Source organism: Musca domestica, unplaced genomic scaffold (genome assembly GCF_030504385.1).
Source record: "Musca domestica strain aabys unplaced genomic scaffold, Musca_domestica.polishedcontigs.V.1.1 31, whole genome shotgun sequence".
NCBI classification, from domain to species: domain Eukaryota; kingdom Metazoa; phylum Arthropoda; class Insecta; order Diptera; family Muscidae; genus Musca; species Musca domestica.
Genome location: NW_026712309.1, coordinates 7,524,007 through 7,541,951, shown reverse-complemented (window position 1 = coordinate 7,541,951; position 17,945 = coordinate 7,524,007). Strand labels below are relative to the sequence as shown.

Sequence of the window (17,945 nt, the reverse complement as noted above, 5' to 3'; positions counted from 1 at the left end):
AGGAACTTCAAATACGAAATTTCAAACGATTTCATTGAAAAAATTGGCTACCATCATCAAAATACCGAATACTATGGGGGCTATATGATATCGTGGACCGATATAGCCCATGTTCGAACTTGACCCGCCTGCAGACAAAAGACTGATCTGTGCAAAATTCTTCCCAAAATTATTCGTTTGGACTCTAGCGTGTTTACAAAAGAGGGACAGACGGACAGGACAAAATCGCCTTAGAATTTTACACTGATCAAGAATATACAGGGTTGCCCATATTCGACGGACCCATCTGGCAACGGCATAACTTTTGACAGAGATGTCACATCACTTAATGACATACCGCGTTTGAAGCGTCAGTCCAAGCAGATTTTTACCATGAACCGATACACGCCACGCGAGCGCTCTAAAATAGTTGAAATTTACATTTAACAGAAGAAGTCATTTGTGAAATCTCAACGTGCTTTTAAAACATTCAAAAATGTGAGAAGTGCGCCTTCTAAGAACACCATTAAGCAAAATTGCCGTTTTTACGCCACTGAAAATCCTCAGGAGATTCAAGAAGTGCCTCTTCATGACGAAAAAGTCACAGTTTGGTGCGGCGTTAGTGCGAAAACGGTCATTGGGCCGTTTTTCTTCCAAAATGAAAATGGCCATGTTGTTACCATCAATCAGGAGCGTTATCGCGACATGATGACCAATTTTGTGAAGCCAATTATTCGTCGAAAGCGTATGAGGCAGTTCTGGTTTCAACAAGACGGCGCTTTCTGAACATGGGTCCGTCGAATATGGGCAACCCTGTATATACTGCGTTATGTCTAAAATTATTATTTCGGAATGACGAACTTAATATACCCTCCATACCATGTATGGTGGAGGGTAGAAAAACTGGTGATCAAATCCAGATTAAGCAATAAATCCTTATAATATTGATGTTGCATTTAAATGCACCAAATAATACATTGAAGTTGTATAATCTTAGTTTATATCATTTTGTATATTTTAAGTCTTTTATTAAGCGTCAAAAAGAAAACGTCACATGACGCGTGGTTGATTAGTACAAAGCGTTCGATAAACTATTAAGGATTATTTCCACCAGCGAACATTTAAGTAAGTTACCCTTAGATGCCGGGCATATGAATTAGGACACTGAGTAAAATCACAATCGTCTGTTAAAATAGATAAAATTTATTTAATATATGTATATATCGTACAATTTCATTCAACAATATGAGTTTAGTTTGATTTGAGTGTATACAAAGAGTAAAATCAATTCAAATTCTGTTCTGATTTTTGTAGTCGGAGGAGGTGTTTTAGATCTGCCATTATTTGTATGGCGTTTTCACACTTTGTGTTGGTCGAAGAATAGAATTTAGCAGTAACGGTAAGAAAGTTTCTTTACTTGTTTTCTGGTTCGTGGTGTATGAGTAAAAGAATTGACTATTAGTCGAGTAAAATATAAACTTATAACTTATATTATATTCATTTTATATTTATATTAACATTAAGAGTAAAAATTGATTGTTTTTTTTTTGTTTTTGTTGGTGAATTTGAAGTTAGAGATAAAAACGGTATAAAAATTGCCTAAATTGTTTGGCTGGTTGGTAGTCACACAATTTCGTCATGAAGTTTCACATCGATGCGAAATATTAACCGCCGCCACCACCGCCAGACAGTTCGTCTTCATATTGCTTGCGGAAACAGTCACCGACCGGGAAGAAGTCCCAGCTGCGTTGCTGGTACATGTTCCAGACGTACGTCTCTTGACCGGTGTATTCGGTGTCGGGCTTGTTAATCAAATGCATTAGGAAGAACATGTAGTTAGCCAGATTATGTTCCTTCTGGACGTGCGTATCGAAGCCATGCGGTACTATGTCGAAGAAGTCTTTGCCCATGCCACATATGAAGCAGTTCGACTCCATATTCTCTTTCACCGATTCCAATTGATCACGAAGCTCACCGAAGGCGTCAATGATCAAACCTTGGATAATGGCCAAGAGAATAACGATGACGAAAAAGAAGAAGGTTATGTCGAAGATGATGCGATACACTTCGTATTCATCGCCGACCGGATCGCCGATTTCGTCACCAATACCACCGCCGGCTCTCACACCCTTGTACAAATGGAAGACGAAACATGTCAACATGTCGTGACATTTCTTGTCCACCTCCTCGTCCTCCTCCTGTATGTAGAACTTGCGGAAGAAGTTGAAAGCAATGACGGTGTAAATGTACACTATAATGGTCAGCAACATGACCGTGAGCACTAGTTGTTTGCCGTTGTGGGTTACGGACTGCAAAATGGTTCGTAGCGTCTTGAAGCCAACTGCAACATCCAGCAAATGTGCAGCAAAGAAGAAGTTGTTAAAGTTGCCCATTACGGAGAAGGAGAAGTACCACAGCGAGTAAAGGAAAGCGTTGTCGGTGAAAGTAACACCCGCCTTCCACACTTGGTAGCGCCAGTCGATGTTGGTGATGTATTTTATTAAACCCCCCTCTTCGCTTTCCTGCGCCATGAAGGAGCTCTTTTCCATACCCAACAGATTCGAAATGTTGTCGAAGTCAAAGGTTTCGCTGTACTTTTGGCGGACCTTCTTCTTGACGAACTTATCCCAATAGTTTACGGGGAACGACTTTGCCGAAATTACCAATTTGTCCCAGTGCGATTTAAAGTCATCATCCTCCGGCTGCTCGGCAATGAACAGACCGTCGAACTCCAAACGTCTAGCGATTTCCTTTTCACGCTTGAATATAGCCAAGGGAACCTTCAGATGGTAGTAGGCGATCAGCATAGCCAACGATACCAAACTGTGCATGAGTGCTGCTATTCGTATGACATGCTCCATGTAGAAGAAGTCTTCGTCCACGTGCACCATTTCAGGTATTTCGTCCTCTTCTCCCTCGCCATCACCTGATCCATCACCCGAGCCCATACCGGAACCTGCCAAACCAGCGCCAGAACCAGAACCTAAAATCAGGACATCATCGCCCGATGACTCTTCATCGTCCGTCAACGATGTAACCTTGTAGAAGAGCAGCATGAAATTGATGCTGAATGCCAAGACCAAAGCGACATATTTCAGATTGTAGAAGTTACGAGCCAAGAAACTGACGGCACGGTGAGTGTATTGCGAGAAGTCAATTTGATTGACAGCTGGAGTTTCCTGGGGAGCGCTGGATGACTTTTTGGCTTCTGCTTCGATGGAGGCCATTGCAGCTTCTTGAGCCTTTTGGGCTTCTTGGCGTTCTTGGGCAGCCTTTTTAGCAGCTTCTCCTCCAAGCAGGTCAACGATCGACACGGGTTCAGGGTGATGAGCCTCGCCCTCAACTGGCACCTCACCAGCTGGACCGCCGTCTTCTGGACTGGACTCTCCAGTTTCTTCCATTGAAGACGATGGACTGCCGCCCGACGATTCGTGTACCGTAACCTTATATTGTCCGTTTTCTTCCTTATTGATGTCGAGACCAAATGCCTGAACCGTGCCCGGTGGTTCTTCGATGGGCAAAGGAGGTAACGCTCTGCCAAATGTTTCTTCCTCAACTGGAGCCTCTTCAACTTCTTCGGGTGCGGGACCTCGCATCAAGTTCATAAGTATGCCGAAAATGTAACGAACAACCGCAAAGTGGGCGTATCCAGTGTAGTAGAACATGTAGAAAATAATCTTGAAGAAGCCAATAATCAATTCCGGAACCGTTTTCGTTTGCATTACGCCGATCTGGTGTTTGATGTTAGACGGACTCAACATGTGAACACCGAATTTCAGACCTTCCTTGACAGCGTTTATGGTGCGTCTGATGGGATCACGAGCAGCACGTTCTTCCTCCTCCTCACTCATGTACGAACTGTAGGAGGTATCACGCTTGACGTTGCCGCCACCATCATCCGTAGCCATCAGGCCGGAGGCGTGTGTCATTTCAAAAATGGCATCCTCACAGAAATTGACGAAAGCCTCAAGCTTTTCTTTGTCGCCGCCCTCAGTTACAATAGAATAGAAGAAGGCCCGCTTCGATTCCCTAATCTGGGGTTTCTCCCACTGCTCGATGTTGGAGTCCTTAATCTCAAAGTAGACACGTTCAATTCTCTTGGAGCTACCCAGGATTTCTATGCGGCCCAAGAATGGTTCGAAATAGTTCAATACCGATCCGGCAGTTTCCAGGAAGCGAGCCAAGCGTGGTTCGTTGGGCATGTGCTCACTCAAATTTGTCAACAGCACAGCCAGATTGAAACCAATCTCCTTCGAGGGTTCATGGAAACGATCCACGAAGCCTGCATAATCGATTTTGCCCTCGTGGTTCCGTTCACAGCAGGCCAGCAAAAAGTCAATTTCCTCGCTGCAAATAGGAAAGGAGAAATAAATGAAAAACAGAAAATAAATGCAATTAGATTCGCGCTTACGGTGTGTAGTTCTTCGATTGTTCCATTTTGTCGCGGAAGTCTTTCGGTGTAACCCAGCCCTCGTTCTTGATATCGATTTCCATGAAACTGGGGGATTCAATAAGATCCTTCAATTTCAAGAACATATCGAAATATTTCAAGATCAACTCGACGTTGCCGGCTGATTCTACCAGAGTGTCCACCATCTGTTTACCAATCGTACCTGCAATAAATGATTATGTCGTAAGCAATGGCCGATAGTGGGGAGCGGAAGACAATGAGTTCCTTTACCGTTAACAACATTACCCTCCAACATGGAGAGCATCATGGTGATCATGTCCTTTTGTAGATTCAAAAGCTCCTTCAGAAGGTCCACCTGACTGGAGTGTTTCGACAGCTTCTCCTGCATGTGTGAGAACAGGAAGAGGAAACCGCCCACAGCATCCCACAATCTGGAGTGGGCCAATGCCTGTTGATTGAGCGTACAGGGACCTTGAATGACTTCAGTAAGCGTGTTGAAAACCTGACTGGCCACACCGATGGCTTTGAAAAAGTTTGCTTTTCCCGCCGGATCTATTATTTCCTTGCTCGAGTAATGCCAGTAGAAGTCCATGATTGATTCCTGCAGACGCAGTAGATAATCGACCGTACAGATGACCACATTGACAGTTGTCGTGTTGCCAGCCTGGGTACGCAAATAGTTCTGCCACTCTGCAAGTAAAACGAACCATTAACATGAGCCTGCGTTCTGTTAGTGTTCCATCGGCCGTTGGCGTACTCACCCAAGTTATGTCCTTCGCAAGTCAGTTGGATGAAACGGAAGAGCGCACACGTAAATTCAGCATCGTGCATGTTTTTCTCGCCAGCAGCACCCTCCGAGCCGACACCAAGACCTGCACCCGCACTTGGAATGTATTCTTTGTTTGCAAAGTTCACAATATTGTGTGGGGACAACAGGAAATTGCATGCGGAGTGGTTGTGGTGGTGGTGGTGATGGGTGTTGGGTTACAGTGCAATTTAACAACAAAATCGGGAGGTGTTTGTGGAAATTTTGAAAAATAAAAACGTGCAAGGGCAATGGTGAAGTTTTCAAATTAAAACGAATTGAATCTCAGAGGAAAATAAAATCTTTGCTCAAAACAAGGAACCCAAAATTTTTTCACAACAAACAATTTGGGGAACATGGGGAGATGTGGATTTTATGGTGGATAAATGGAGGTGTGGAAGGAGCAGTGTGCACACAATTTAAATTCTAAATACAACATTACCTTCAGCTTTGGTGTTTCTCTCGAACGCATCCAAATCCAGGACACTGCATGAATTCATTAAGCCGGCTATGGAGGTGAAGAAACCGACGTCCTTCTTCTCCTTCAGATGATTCAACATTCCCATTTGAATGTCAATGTTGCCACCACGCAGTATCGAAATGCCCAGATTGAGTGTGGTCATGACCATTTCTGACGGTATACCCTTGGACGCTGAGATATGAAGCAGGACCATTTCAGCGACACCGCGATTCGACAGGCGGGCTTGATGGAAGAGCAATTTCTGTTTTTCCATTTCTTGTTCCTACAAGGGATAAATATTAGAAATTAACAATGTTTTGTTATTTTACACAATTTCAGTACGTTTATCTGTCTCGAAAAAAAGTTTTCTATCAAAAAATGTTAATGTTTTGTAGTGATGTGTATTTGGAAACAGAAAACTTTGAAACCGTATGGGAATTTTTTCAACTCCTTACATGGCAAGTTATCTAATTTGTTGGTAATCTTAAATCCTTATATTTGTCAAAAATAATGAAGGTTTCGGTTTAAAAATTAGTCTACGAGATACTTTTGATTTTCCCTCCAACCGTAGTATCGATGGGGGGTCGGTCATCAGTTTAGAATGGCTGAAATTTAACTTGAATCAAATGTTTTTTCCAAATGTTAACCCTGAAAAAACTCTAACGTAAACAGGCACTAAGTTTGTTATGTCGGGTTAATATGAGCAGGGGATTTTGGATAAAATGTATACTGAGTGAAAGTGAGTAAAACTAAGAACATAAAAGTATAAATTGAACGAATTATTGTGGAAATCTAAAATTCGGTATTTGGATCATTATAGCCTCAGCCATATCGCTAGAGAGGGTATATATCAAAACGTACCCCATCGGAACGTACCCCATCGAAATAAGGGCTTTAGACCTAGGTCTTTTTGGACCAAATCCGTTTCAGGACATTTGTAGTCGATCTAGCGATGTTTAACCGTCTGTCCGTCCATCTGTCTGTCTGGCGGCTGGTGCGCACGATAACTCTCGCACAGAAACAGAACGGATAATCCAATTTTACTCCAACATTATGCATCAGTGCTAGGTCAGGTGCGAAAATTGACAATATCGGTCAAATTCATCAAGTACCTCCCCCACAAAGGGTACAAATTTTGAATAATTACAATTCTTATAAAATGTGATATGAGAGTCTGAGTCTTCAAATTGCACATATCACAATATTTTTAGTAACCCAAGGTCTGGTGTGAATATTGAATATATCGGTCTACTCCTTCTGGTAACTCCCCCACAAAGGGCCAACATTTTGAATATCCATGAAGCTCGTAAAATTCGAAATTAACATCCGATTCCATTTTTTGCACATCTGAATATTTTTATCAACACATGATCTTCAAATTTCACACATAAAAATAGTTTTGCTAACAAAAGATCTGTTGTGAAGTTGATATATATATCTGCGAACTCCTTCTGGAATCGAACCCACAAAGGGTCATACTTTCAATACTTTTATCTGTTGTAACTTGCGAAACAAGTCAGCGATTCTTTACAACTTGCTAAATATTTCTCTCAACCAGAAAACCTGAGATTAATATGGAATTAATGATTTCGTATAAAATTGGATATAAAAATGTCGATTTTCTTGTCCTTTTGCCAATACCAATATTTTTATCTGTATTAGATGAAGTATGAAAATGGAATACTTCGGTTGAACATTTAACATTTTCTTTAAATTATCTCAAATCTCATATAAAGTGAAGGAAGTAACCAATATAGTCCAAACTTGGCACGTCACAATATTTATTCAGGTCCGATACCAAATGGACAATATTGGCCCATTCTTTCGGAACCTACTCCATAGAGGGTCAACAATTTGAATAATCATAACAGAAGTCATGATAATTTGATAATGAATTTTATTCCCATCAAGAATATATACCATCCAGGTACGTGTATTTGAGGGTTTTCCAAACTGAATAGTAAAATTAATATTCCCTTATCGGTATAGAAGACATCAAGATGTCGCGGTGTCGAAATAATATACATTGGGGGTCATAAATGCTACATTACTGCTGATTCGGCAAGGAAATGTGTCTCAGGAACTTAAAAATTACTAAAACCGAGCAGTATAAATTTATAGTACATATGTCTAAAATAATCTAGTCTAAATCTAAGTCTAAACGACGGGGCAGCAACGTGAACTGGGTCAGCTGGCTTCAGCCGTTTCGTCTGGGCGTTGATTCTGAGTCAGTTATTTCACTACTCTTTTATATAAATTGATAGAAGACTAGCTGACCCGGTGCACGTTCATTTGTACAAAATATGTTAAGAAAAGTTATCAGAGGAAATAGGTATGAACGATAACTTATCCCGTACAAACCTATCCGTTACTCAATAACCTTTTCTCTCTCGTGTGCAAATTTTGCAAAAAGTTTTCAAAAAACATTTGGTAATATCTAGCAAGAATACATACATCAGTTTCGCGAAATGAATGCGTAACACTTTTAAACTGTTGAGAAATCCTGTCTGCAAAATTAGTTATTTAATAACATTATCTGAAAAATAATGGAATTATTGGCTAAAATTTGTTAACATTTTTTGCATTGGCCACAAAACAGCTATTTTCAACCAGTTGATGTTACTGGATAATTCTTACTCTGTAAATTTTTCCATTAAGATTTTGCAAATTATCACTAACTCAATTGTTAAAAAGTTTTTATTTTCACTTGCTCTCATATACCGGAATTTTGGGTCATTGAATATTTTTTTACAAAATATTACAAGATATCGCGACATTTGTTTAAAAATGATGTTCAAGATATTCAACGACAAGACATTTTTTCAATTTTAGTCGCCAAATGATAAGCACTCATTTCGAGCGACATGCCCTGGTAAAAAGAATAGGTCTCAAGGTTGATTTGTAAGACATATGATTGTCAAAAATTGATTAGAAATCTCAGCAACAACTTCCGCTGTGTACCTACGACTGCCAAAAATGTTGGGTTAGTCGTTTTTATAAATTATATTTTAAATTATAAATGGCTTATAAATTTGTTTTAGTTAATCGGTTAATACACAGATGGGACATAAATGCTAACGCTTCTATGTGGTAGCCGTTTACGAACTCCAAATACGAAATATAGGATAATTCTGTTGAAAAAATATAGTTAAAATCATGAAAATAACGAATATTGGGAGGTATATGGGGGTACACGAAGACGTGAATTTGTGAGCTCAATTTTCTGCCACAGAAAGCAGTACCCACTGCGAATTCCAAATTTCGGATTTGAAATAATTCTGAAGAAATGTGTGACCAAACCATCAAAATACCGAATATCTGGGGTACAGTTATATGGAAGCTATACAAGGAGGTAGTACACAATACAAACTCCAAATGCGAAATTTGAAACAATTCAAGTGAATTGTGTGACACAAATCATCAAAATACCGAATATTAGGAATTTTACACCAAATCGGATAAAACATATAAATGAGAGTTATAGCTATATCTGAATCGATTTGATGCGGATGTGCTAAATTCATGTTATTTGAACAGAAATTGGCCATTTGGTGCACAATTAAACCGAAACCGGTTGAAGATATATGGGACCTTTATCTAAGTCTGATCCGATTATTACCAATTTCAATATAGTTCGTCCTAGGCCAAACAAATATTGTTTGGAAAATTACATATCAATCGGATAATAAATACGACCTGCATTTTGTTCACAAAAATACATGGACAGAGAGACTGACATGCATTAATCGACCCAGAAAGTGATTCTATGAAGATCCTCAAAAGCAATTATGGATCTATCTCGCTTCCTTCTCCATGTTACAAACAAATGCACAAAGACATTATACCCTTACCACTATGAGGTGTAGGGTATAACAATTTGGTCTTATGGCGTATGGTGTACGTAATTTAATGCGTTTAAAATGTTATTCATCGATATACCAATTTTGGACCCTACATAACGATAACTCTCCAAATGAGTTTGAAATTTATCCATACTCTGGACAATTTACGTTGCAGGAAGCTTAATTTCACTTGCCAGCACAATAAAATAATAAATTGTCCTATGACTTAAAAATGGCAATGTTAATTTTTAATTGATCAAACATCATTTAAGAATGTGTGTTAATCGTTACCATTAGTTTCCTCATCGTATGCTATAGGTTGGCATGTGGTTAAAAATGGAAGAGATTTAAATACCGAGCAAAGACAATTGATTGATTGACGGATGGTTAAACTTACATGAATGCTGGTGCCTTCGCCTTCTTCTTCGCCACCTTCTTCGTCACCACCCTCCTCTTCTTCTTCGCCACAGGATTTGGCGGCTATTTGTGCATATGACATGTACAATGGGTCCTCTTGCAATGCGCCACTTCGTTCAGTCATAGCACCGCGACAGAAGGTGGTAACCAATTGAGTTAAAGGATCTGGTTTGGCCTCCGTTTCGTCTTCGTCCTTCTTCGATTTCTCGAAATCTTCGAAGGTTTGGGTAAGGTCTTCGATCATCACCTCTTGACCCACATTTTCCTCCTGCAGCCACTGTTCATAGTAAGTGCGAGCGAAAATATTACAAGCGCGATGTCTGGTGGGAAGTAATTAGAGTCGGATTAGTTGTTGGACTTGAGATTTGGGATTTAAGAAATAAACAAAAATTAATAAAAACAGAAAACAAAAACACATTTTGGTTTGATTTGTTATCTTCAACGCTTCAAGATCATGCGTTTATTAGAGATGGGTTAGTTGTAATTTCAAGACCTACGCGAAAGGGGCGCAGGCCGCACAATGATCCCTTAAATGGAATCGTTGTGGCTGTGCGCCATCATTGAAGCTGACAAACCACACATGCCCCACCTGCTAATGCGATAGAGATGAATGGAGCGCAAGCTGGACATGACCGCTTGGCGGCGGGCCAAAGTGATTTTCGAGGTCCGAGTTTTAGATTTTTGCTTAGAGCGTGACGCCTATAGGAATCCAGGACACAAAATACAAAAATAAGCCAGAGGCATTTCAGTTAGTCATAGAGCTTGTTAGAATATTTACACGGTTGGGGAGAAAGAAAATTAGACAAAAACCAAAAAAAAAAAAAGAAAGACAAAATAAAAACAAAATAGAGTTAAGGAACATAGAAGGAATATGACAATGAATGAAATGACGAATAGATCAGTGAAGCGGGGAGGCGTGTACAAAATAGACTGATGGTTTGATGCTTGGAGAGGTGGAAGGGCGGAAGAGCGGAAGAGCGGAAGAGCCGGAAACGATTGCATTTGCGCACGCACTACCAGAGATTATGCGAAGATCATTAAATCAGGTTCATAACATTTCAACCAAACACAAAGAGCTTTTAACAAACAACCATAGAACACTTAACCAAAACCAAAACACACAAAAATGCATTCCTTTGCAGCTCTCTTACTAAGAGAAACTTTTGTTTTTGGGACAGTGGGTTAAGAGAGTCGATAGATAGGGAGTGAGATAAACAGAGACGGATAGACAGATTGGGAGGGAAGGTTAGTTGAGAAATTGTTTGGCTGTGGCACTATTAAAAATGAGAATCGTTTAAAAACCTTGGAAGAGAATGTAGAGATGTCTGACGGAAACACGCGATAACGGCGCGCTTCCTTTGTATAGAAACGACGCTCCTGTAGACATTTTTGCTTTGCTGTTGGGGATGATCGATCTGTAATTGTTCGTGTAGTTCGATGGAAATAAATGCGAGAAAAATAAGGTAAAATTAATTGAGAATGTAAATTAAACAGTTAGCTATTATAAACCAAGAAGATACATATGAAGTTAAACATCGGCTCCCCTTGCCACAACCGTAGGCGGTACGTTGCAGAGGGAGCACGATCGAAAGAAAGAAAGACAGATAGAGGGAGATAGATATCACAGGTGACAGTAGAAACTCAGAGTAACGGAGAGTAATAGGTGTTGAATAGGATTGAGGACAATATTTGGTTTGGAGGGAGGTTCTTCATAGACCTGACCACTTACCATGTGCAGACCATATAAGACTTTGGCCATGGCCACAATACGATCTACGGTTTCTTGGGTCTTGTCTCGACCCTTATCGTTTTGGTTGGCCGCCTTCTCGATGGCAGTCTGCTCTTCGGTGGGCTCCTCCTTCTTGCCAAGCTTGGAATATAAATAGTGCTGCCACGACATTTCGTCCGAGGGATCCAATTTATCGGGTAGGGTCAGCTGATTTCGTGCGAATTCGATGACATCGTACTCGGGCATTTTCTTCAAGTACCGGTCCTTGCAATGCTGCACCAATTCTTGTTCACGGCCAGCGAACAGATTGAGGCCCACGGGCAGAAGACGTTTCAGACAGGCCACCATTAAACTGGCTTGGATCTCCTTGTCCTTGTCGCGTTTCTTATCGCGATTCTTCTTTTTCTTCTTCACCTTTCCGCCGGTTACTGGGGCACCCTCTGTAATGGCCGATCGCCTAGTAGCCGTCGGCATGATCAAGGCCATGTTGTCGATTTCATTGGCCGAAATAAAGTTTTGCTCTTCCTTGAGGAAGTATTGACTCTTGGACCATATGTTAAAGATTTCCGCCACATGGTTGTACAGTTCTTCGGCCTCGGGTATATTGTCCTTCAGCCAATGATTACGTTGTAAATCGACGTATTTGATCAGAAGCGGATAGAATGAGTAGATATCGCGTACGAGCAGATTCCAATCTTCTTGCAGCTGGGTCTCAACTTGAGACGTGTCGTCTGTGGCGGATTTAATGAAGCCGCGCATACTCTCCTCCTTGTGGAACATGTTCTCGGTGCGTTTCTTAACTCGCTCTGCCAACGGCAAGAAGGGATCCTTAAGCAGTTCCTCGGACGTATTGATGATTATCTGCTGGGTGTATGCGGCGATCCTGGTCATCCAGGGGGCATTGTCGTTGCCAATGTTCTTTTTGATCATCTTCAGGACGTTGCGCAGCAACGAATTCATGTGATCGGCTGTGACCATTGTGACGTGGTTTCCGCTGGTGGGACTGACATTGTCGGGTCCCTGCGACCACCAGAATGGCAGATACGAACAGAGAAGTGGCAAAATTACATCAATGACATGAGGGGCGTCATGATAGGTCTTGTCGGATTCCACGAACTGGTCGACTTCGGCCAATACCGTCTCCAAATTCGGCATACAGCTCTCCATTTTTACCATAATGTCTTGGGCCTCCAACGAATGGTCGGCTATGCGATTGAGAAGCGAGAACTGATTGTGCTTGTTCAAGTGGGGCTCAAAGAAAGCAACCGGGAAGCAGGAACTGAAGGCTCCCAGGCAAGAGCCCAAAGCCGGACGATGTCTTTCGATCTCGGTTTTCAAATATTTGCGATCTTGTGTCAGAGAACCATCTGTTCCCAGGTGATACAGAGCTGCCAATATCTTATAGGAGGCCACTTGAATTTCGTCCAGAAGTAAGTCGCTGCCATAGTCACAGGCCGCCAAGTGATCGAACATGGCTGTTAAAACGGGCATTACCACCTGGTTTATGTAACCCAGCGATGTGGACGTCTTTAGATGCGTTCCTCTCAGATGACTGTACTTGCCATCCTGTAAATTAAGGATTGTGTTGCCCAAATCATCGGCAGTTTGGTTGAAGAACGTCAACATGGACGTTCTAATGAACTCGGGACAGTTCTTTACGAGTGTGCGAGCATCTATGCCCTTAACCAGTACTTGAAGACAACGGACCGTTATGCGCACATCGGGGCCGAAGGCGGTCAAGCGGTTTCGCAACAACGAAGCCAGCTTACAGAAGATTGCTGCCACCATTTCCTTTTCCTTCAATGAAGCAGCACCCACATTGTTGGTAGCTGTGGCCACGGCAATGAAGTAGTTTCGGTGCGTCGAGAAGTACTTTTCCATCAGAGGCAAGACCACCTTCGAAAAGAATTTAATGTCGCGCGAAGCAGTCTTGAAGGAGGTTCGTCTGCTGAACGTGGTCGACGGCTTGAGCAACTTCATGTTGATAGTTGCACGGTCCAGGTACTGGATCAGTTTTTCTAGTAGGGAGTACGAAAACCTCAACTCGGCCGATGCCTGTGTTGCTCCGCCTTCGCCCTCCAAGGCTCCACCTTTAGATGGCCTAAGGATAACATTAATAATTACAAACATTTTCCCATCATATACCAAAATGGTGAACTTACTTGTGTAGCTTGTAGCCCTGATACTGCATGTATTTCAAGAACTCTTGCGATCTCTCGCGATCCTTGCGCTTCTCCTTATCCGTCAGCAAATCATAGGGCACAAGTTGGGGATGAATGACTCCACCACATGAGTTGAGTTCCTCCTTCTTCTTTTTGGCCCAAATGTCATGGGAGTTCTCTGCCAGGCGTTCGGCCATGTTCTGCATTTCTCTGCTCAGTGTCAAATTGGTCATATCCACTGGGTGTGGGTTGTAGTTAAATGAACTGCCTTCATTCTGGAAGTCGTTCTATTTGATTAGAAAATGTCGCCAAAAATTCAGAGAGTGGGTGTGTGTGTCCATGAGAGCGATTAGTATATTTCAACAGAGGAGGAGTGGTTACAGAAAGGAAAAGGGAAATAATACAAATATATGAGCCATGTGTTTTGTCTTGTCAATGGTAAAGTTATTAGTTGGTTCTATCCTGAGATCTATACATACAATTTGGGGTTTAGATTGACGTCTGGTTGAACCACGATTATTCTGTGGCACTTCTATTTCCGAATGTTCGATGGTCCACCCAAGGGCCAGTAAGGCCTTAAGGCACTCCCTGACAGGGTCCCTATATCGTTCACGTTCCTGCAACGGAAAAGAAGGCAGAAAGTGACAATGAGTAGCTGAAAAGCATCTGAGCAGTTATGTACAATGCTACATATATAAGGTTTCGAATGTCATCTCAAAAGGAAACACAACATATATGTAGCTTTGTTGCAGCCTGAAAGGAGGCTGAGCGGAATGTTGGCCAACTTCTTGTGGCTGTTTCATTCCACTAAACTTCAACTTATCGGCTCTTTTTTGACATACATATTCGGTAAGCATGTTGCATGGCTTGAGCCTAGGGTGTTTACGGTCCGTGTCCGATCGCACTTCACCATAGGTCCAACCACTTTCTAAACGGCGACTAGCCCAGGCGTCGTGGTAGTGTTCGCTGAACTTCTCAACCAGAGAATTGTAGTCATGTGTCAAATTAACATTTGACGTCTCGATGGGATTGGGATCGTATTGCGGCTGATCGGGAGCACCAGACTGGCGACCGTAATAATCTTCGTCCGAGTTCTTGGACAAGCTGTAGTCCGGTGGCAAAGCACAACCAATTGCAATCAAACATGGCAAAGCCTTGCCAAACAATTCTGGGTCGTAGTCCATGTTGCTGAGTGAGTCAAAAATGTTAGAGAACAAGAGCATAGTGAGACGTTTTTCTTCGTCAGACGCTGCTCCATAGGACCCCTGGCCTTGACTGGAGCCGTAGTATTTGGCGCAGCGATCGAAGTGCAATGTCAGGAGCTGAAAAGAAAAAGAAATTGTGTTTGGTATGACCTGAGAAATACTAAGTTTCAGAGCCGGCTTACCCTCAAAGCCACAGTCGTGTACTCGGATAGTTTGGAGACATCGACCGTCAACTTGCGCAAAAGTTTCAACAACATTGCAGGTTGCATTTGCGATGTCAGTGCCACCAAAAAGTCGGATACGGCTTCTCTCTGGCCCTTTGTGAGCATACGGTTCTTAGACAATCTGTAGACCGTGTGCAATGTTGCATCCAATAGACTGGCATAGTTTTCTGCCTCATTGTAGAATTTCGAATGCTTGATGAGCAGGGGCAAAATGGAATTGCCGATGTATCGATTCATCGAAAGGGCCATGTCGCTCTCGGAACCATCGCTCTTGTCGAGGATGGTGGCAGTTCGGAGATCGGGCAGGAAGGCGTCTTCCAGTAAGCGGTAGAAGAGCTCCTGCGTCTCGATGCCGTATACGCGTTCCAAGAAGAGAACGATACTTTGTTTGTTGTTCGGCAATAGGCCGGATGGCATATCCGACTTAGGCTTTTCCTCTCCCGGCGCAGTTTGGGTGAGTGTGAACTTCAAGCTGAGGACGCCCTGAAGATCCTCCAGTGGCACAAGAGATCTCAAAATAGCTCTAGCTCGCAGCGATTCGTTTTTGCCTTGCTCGATTACGGAAGCGTCGGGCGCGCACCTGCCGAGAAGATCTACCAGTGTACAGTAGAAGTTCAAAATCGCGGCACCGGTGTCGATGTAATCTTCGTCTTCATCGCCCTCCGGAAGGGGATGGGAGAAATTTAAGCCGGCGATGGTACCTTCGGCTTCGTCTTGCATTTTATATCGATCTGAGATGCGTTCTGACATACGGTTGGCCTCAACAATGGCTCGGAATAGACCTTCCCCTTCTCCTCTTAGAGCCGGCCCTAAACATTCTGGACGACGGATAAGAAGACGAATGACAAGGTTGGCATTCTCTTCGACACTTTCACCATTCACCCATACGCAATAGCGTAGGAAGTCCAAATAGCGCTCGCCCTCAACGGGATCCCAACCTAAGTCGGGGTATCCCTTCTCAACCAATTCAGAGTTGCTCTGCAGACCGCATCGCGACAGATAGACGGCAATCTTTTCCAGATAGTGTTCTCTTAAGGCCAGAGCTAATTCTGTGTTCTCCATCAAACTCGAGTATGCCACGTCCAGAGGTGTGGATCCGCGCAAACTGGGTCTCGCTAACAGAATATTGGCGTTGTCCAGCAAAAAGTCGAAGTGGTCGAACATGGCTTTTTGATTCTGTCGTCCAGTTCGGCAGAAGTAGCAGAGGAAACGACAGCAAGCCACCACCATCTCGTGCGAAGTGTCCTTCTCCTTGGGTGGGGCTCCCTCCATTCCCTCCTGTTGGGCCGGGGCATCACTTTGGGCCTGAGCTCGTCTCCCAAGAGTGTTCATCATAACAGCCATCACATTCTCGTGGATGCGCAGAATGCGTATCAAATCCGGATGTTGGAAGAATGTAGCATTGTTGACTAATTTCCACAATCGCTTCCTCATCAACTCTTCCTCCTCCTGGCTCATTTGGACAGGAAGCAACGCACGGATTTGGCTCAAACCAACCCACATTTCAGCAACATCATCGCGGGCCTTGTTATTGATTACGTACGTTTTTTCAAGAGCTCTCACCAATTCACCCACCGTGTCGTACTGCCTCACGAGTAGGCTGAACATTTCACGGACCAATTTGGGGGTCTCGATTTGTGATTCCTCCGCCCAACTCACAATGGTCTTGATCAAAACTTTGCGGAACACTTCTTCGGGAGTCTTCTTCTCGGGTTCCTCAACTTCTTTGGGGCCCTCTTCAAGTTCCTTCACCGTGTTAATAAAGTTGTATATCTTTGTGATTGGTCCCGTTTTCACTTCTTCGACCGCAGTGCTCTCCGCTTCGTCGGGCTCCTGCAAAGCGTTCAAAGACACCTTCTTCATGAGACTGTCATGAAAATCGTACAAACTTCCTCGCAACTCCAGACCGCAAGTGCAATTTTCATGGTCGTCTGGTTCTAAATTCTTAAAGCATAGGATTTGGTTCATTTGTTCTCTAGGCGGACAACGGAACTCCTTCGTCTTTTTGGCTGCTACAGCACTTGGAAGGTCAGATTGTTTGATTTCAATGTAACGACGCAGCTGATCTGCTTGCAGATCGCCCACAAAGTCATGTGAGAATGCAATTATGCTTTCCACGCGATGTCTCAGCTGGATGTCGTAGAGATGATGCAGTAGATAGCACATCTGCAACTTGGCACCTTCGGCCATCTTCATAGTAAGCAAGCCCTTGCGGTGCTCATCCTTTCCATCTGAAATGCACGAAAATAAAAGAAACATTTTTCTCGTGACTGAAAACTTTTCACACTAGAGCTTCATAGTTACCCTTTTCGAAAGATGGGTCCCAGGTCTCGGGATCGATCATCACCAATAGTTTTTGGACGTCTTCATCGGTCATAACTCCGACAAGAAATAGACGATCGGTTAGCTTCAGCAGTGGCCTAAAACGCACCAATAAAGCATGTTAGTCGAGAAGACCTTGGGAAAACGATCGAACTTACAGGAATAGATTCTCATTGGTCCAGCCGATGGGATCTCTATTATGGACCTGGTTGATCTCCACCGCTTCCTTCAACGCTTCCATGACGAACTCGCGCACTACTTCTAGGGGGAATTTCGGGGAGTACAGGTGATCGATGTCTGGTATTGGTTCACTGGAAGCATTTGTTTGGATACTTATAGGACTACATCAAGAATGCACATACGATGGGAAAGGGGGTGACGGGCGTAAC

General features: G+C 42.9%; 1 protein-coding gene across 17 annotated transcripts in view; it reads right to left on the bottom strand.

Annotated features, from left to right (window-relative positions):
* Window positions 1-1,162: 1,162 nt before the first annotated feature.
* Window positions 1,163-17,945, bottom strand: part of LOC101888405 (ryanodine receptor) — a 99,956-nt gene continuing 83,173 nt past the window's right edge. For 4 of the 17 annotated variants that reach the window (XM_020034636.2, XM_011298253.3, XM_059124956.1 and 1 more), the window contains 14 exons: window positions 17,715-17,867; window positions 17,539-17,654; window positions 15,193-17,465; window positions 14,648-15,127; window positions 14,285-14,422; window positions 13,806-14,092; window positions 11,644-13,744; window positions 11,217-11,329; window positions 9,895-10,234; window positions 5,638-5,938; window positions 5,152-5,262; window positions 4,661-5,080; window positions 4,391-4,592; window positions 1,163-4,326 (listed from right to left, as the gene is read on the bottom strand). In XM_020034636.2, the coding sequence (XP_019890195.1) occupies window positions 1,644-4,326; window positions 4,391-4,592; window positions 4,661-5,080; window positions 5,152-5,262; window positions 5,638-5,938; window positions 9,895-10,234; window positions 11,217-11,329; window positions 11,644-13,744; window positions 13,806-14,092; window positions 14,285-14,422; window positions 14,648-15,127; window positions 15,193-17,465; window positions 17,539-17,654; window positions 17,715-17,867 (9,718 nt within the window). In that variant the 3' untranslated portion in view covers window positions 1,163-1,643. Of the gene's footprint in view, window positions 4,327-4,390; window positions 4,593-4,660; window positions 5,081-5,151; window positions 5,287-5,637; window positions 5,939-9,788; window positions 9,810-9,894; window positions 10,235-10,503; window positions 10,614-11,216; window positions 11,330-11,643; window positions 13,745-13,805; window positions 14,093-14,284; window positions 14,423-14,647; window positions 15,128-15,192; window positions 17,466-17,538; window positions 17,655-17,714; window positions 17,898-17,945 lie in introns of all 17 variants that reach the window. The other 13 variants (XM_011298255.3, XM_011298254.3, XM_059124958.1 and 10 more) reach the window with 7 other exon arrangements.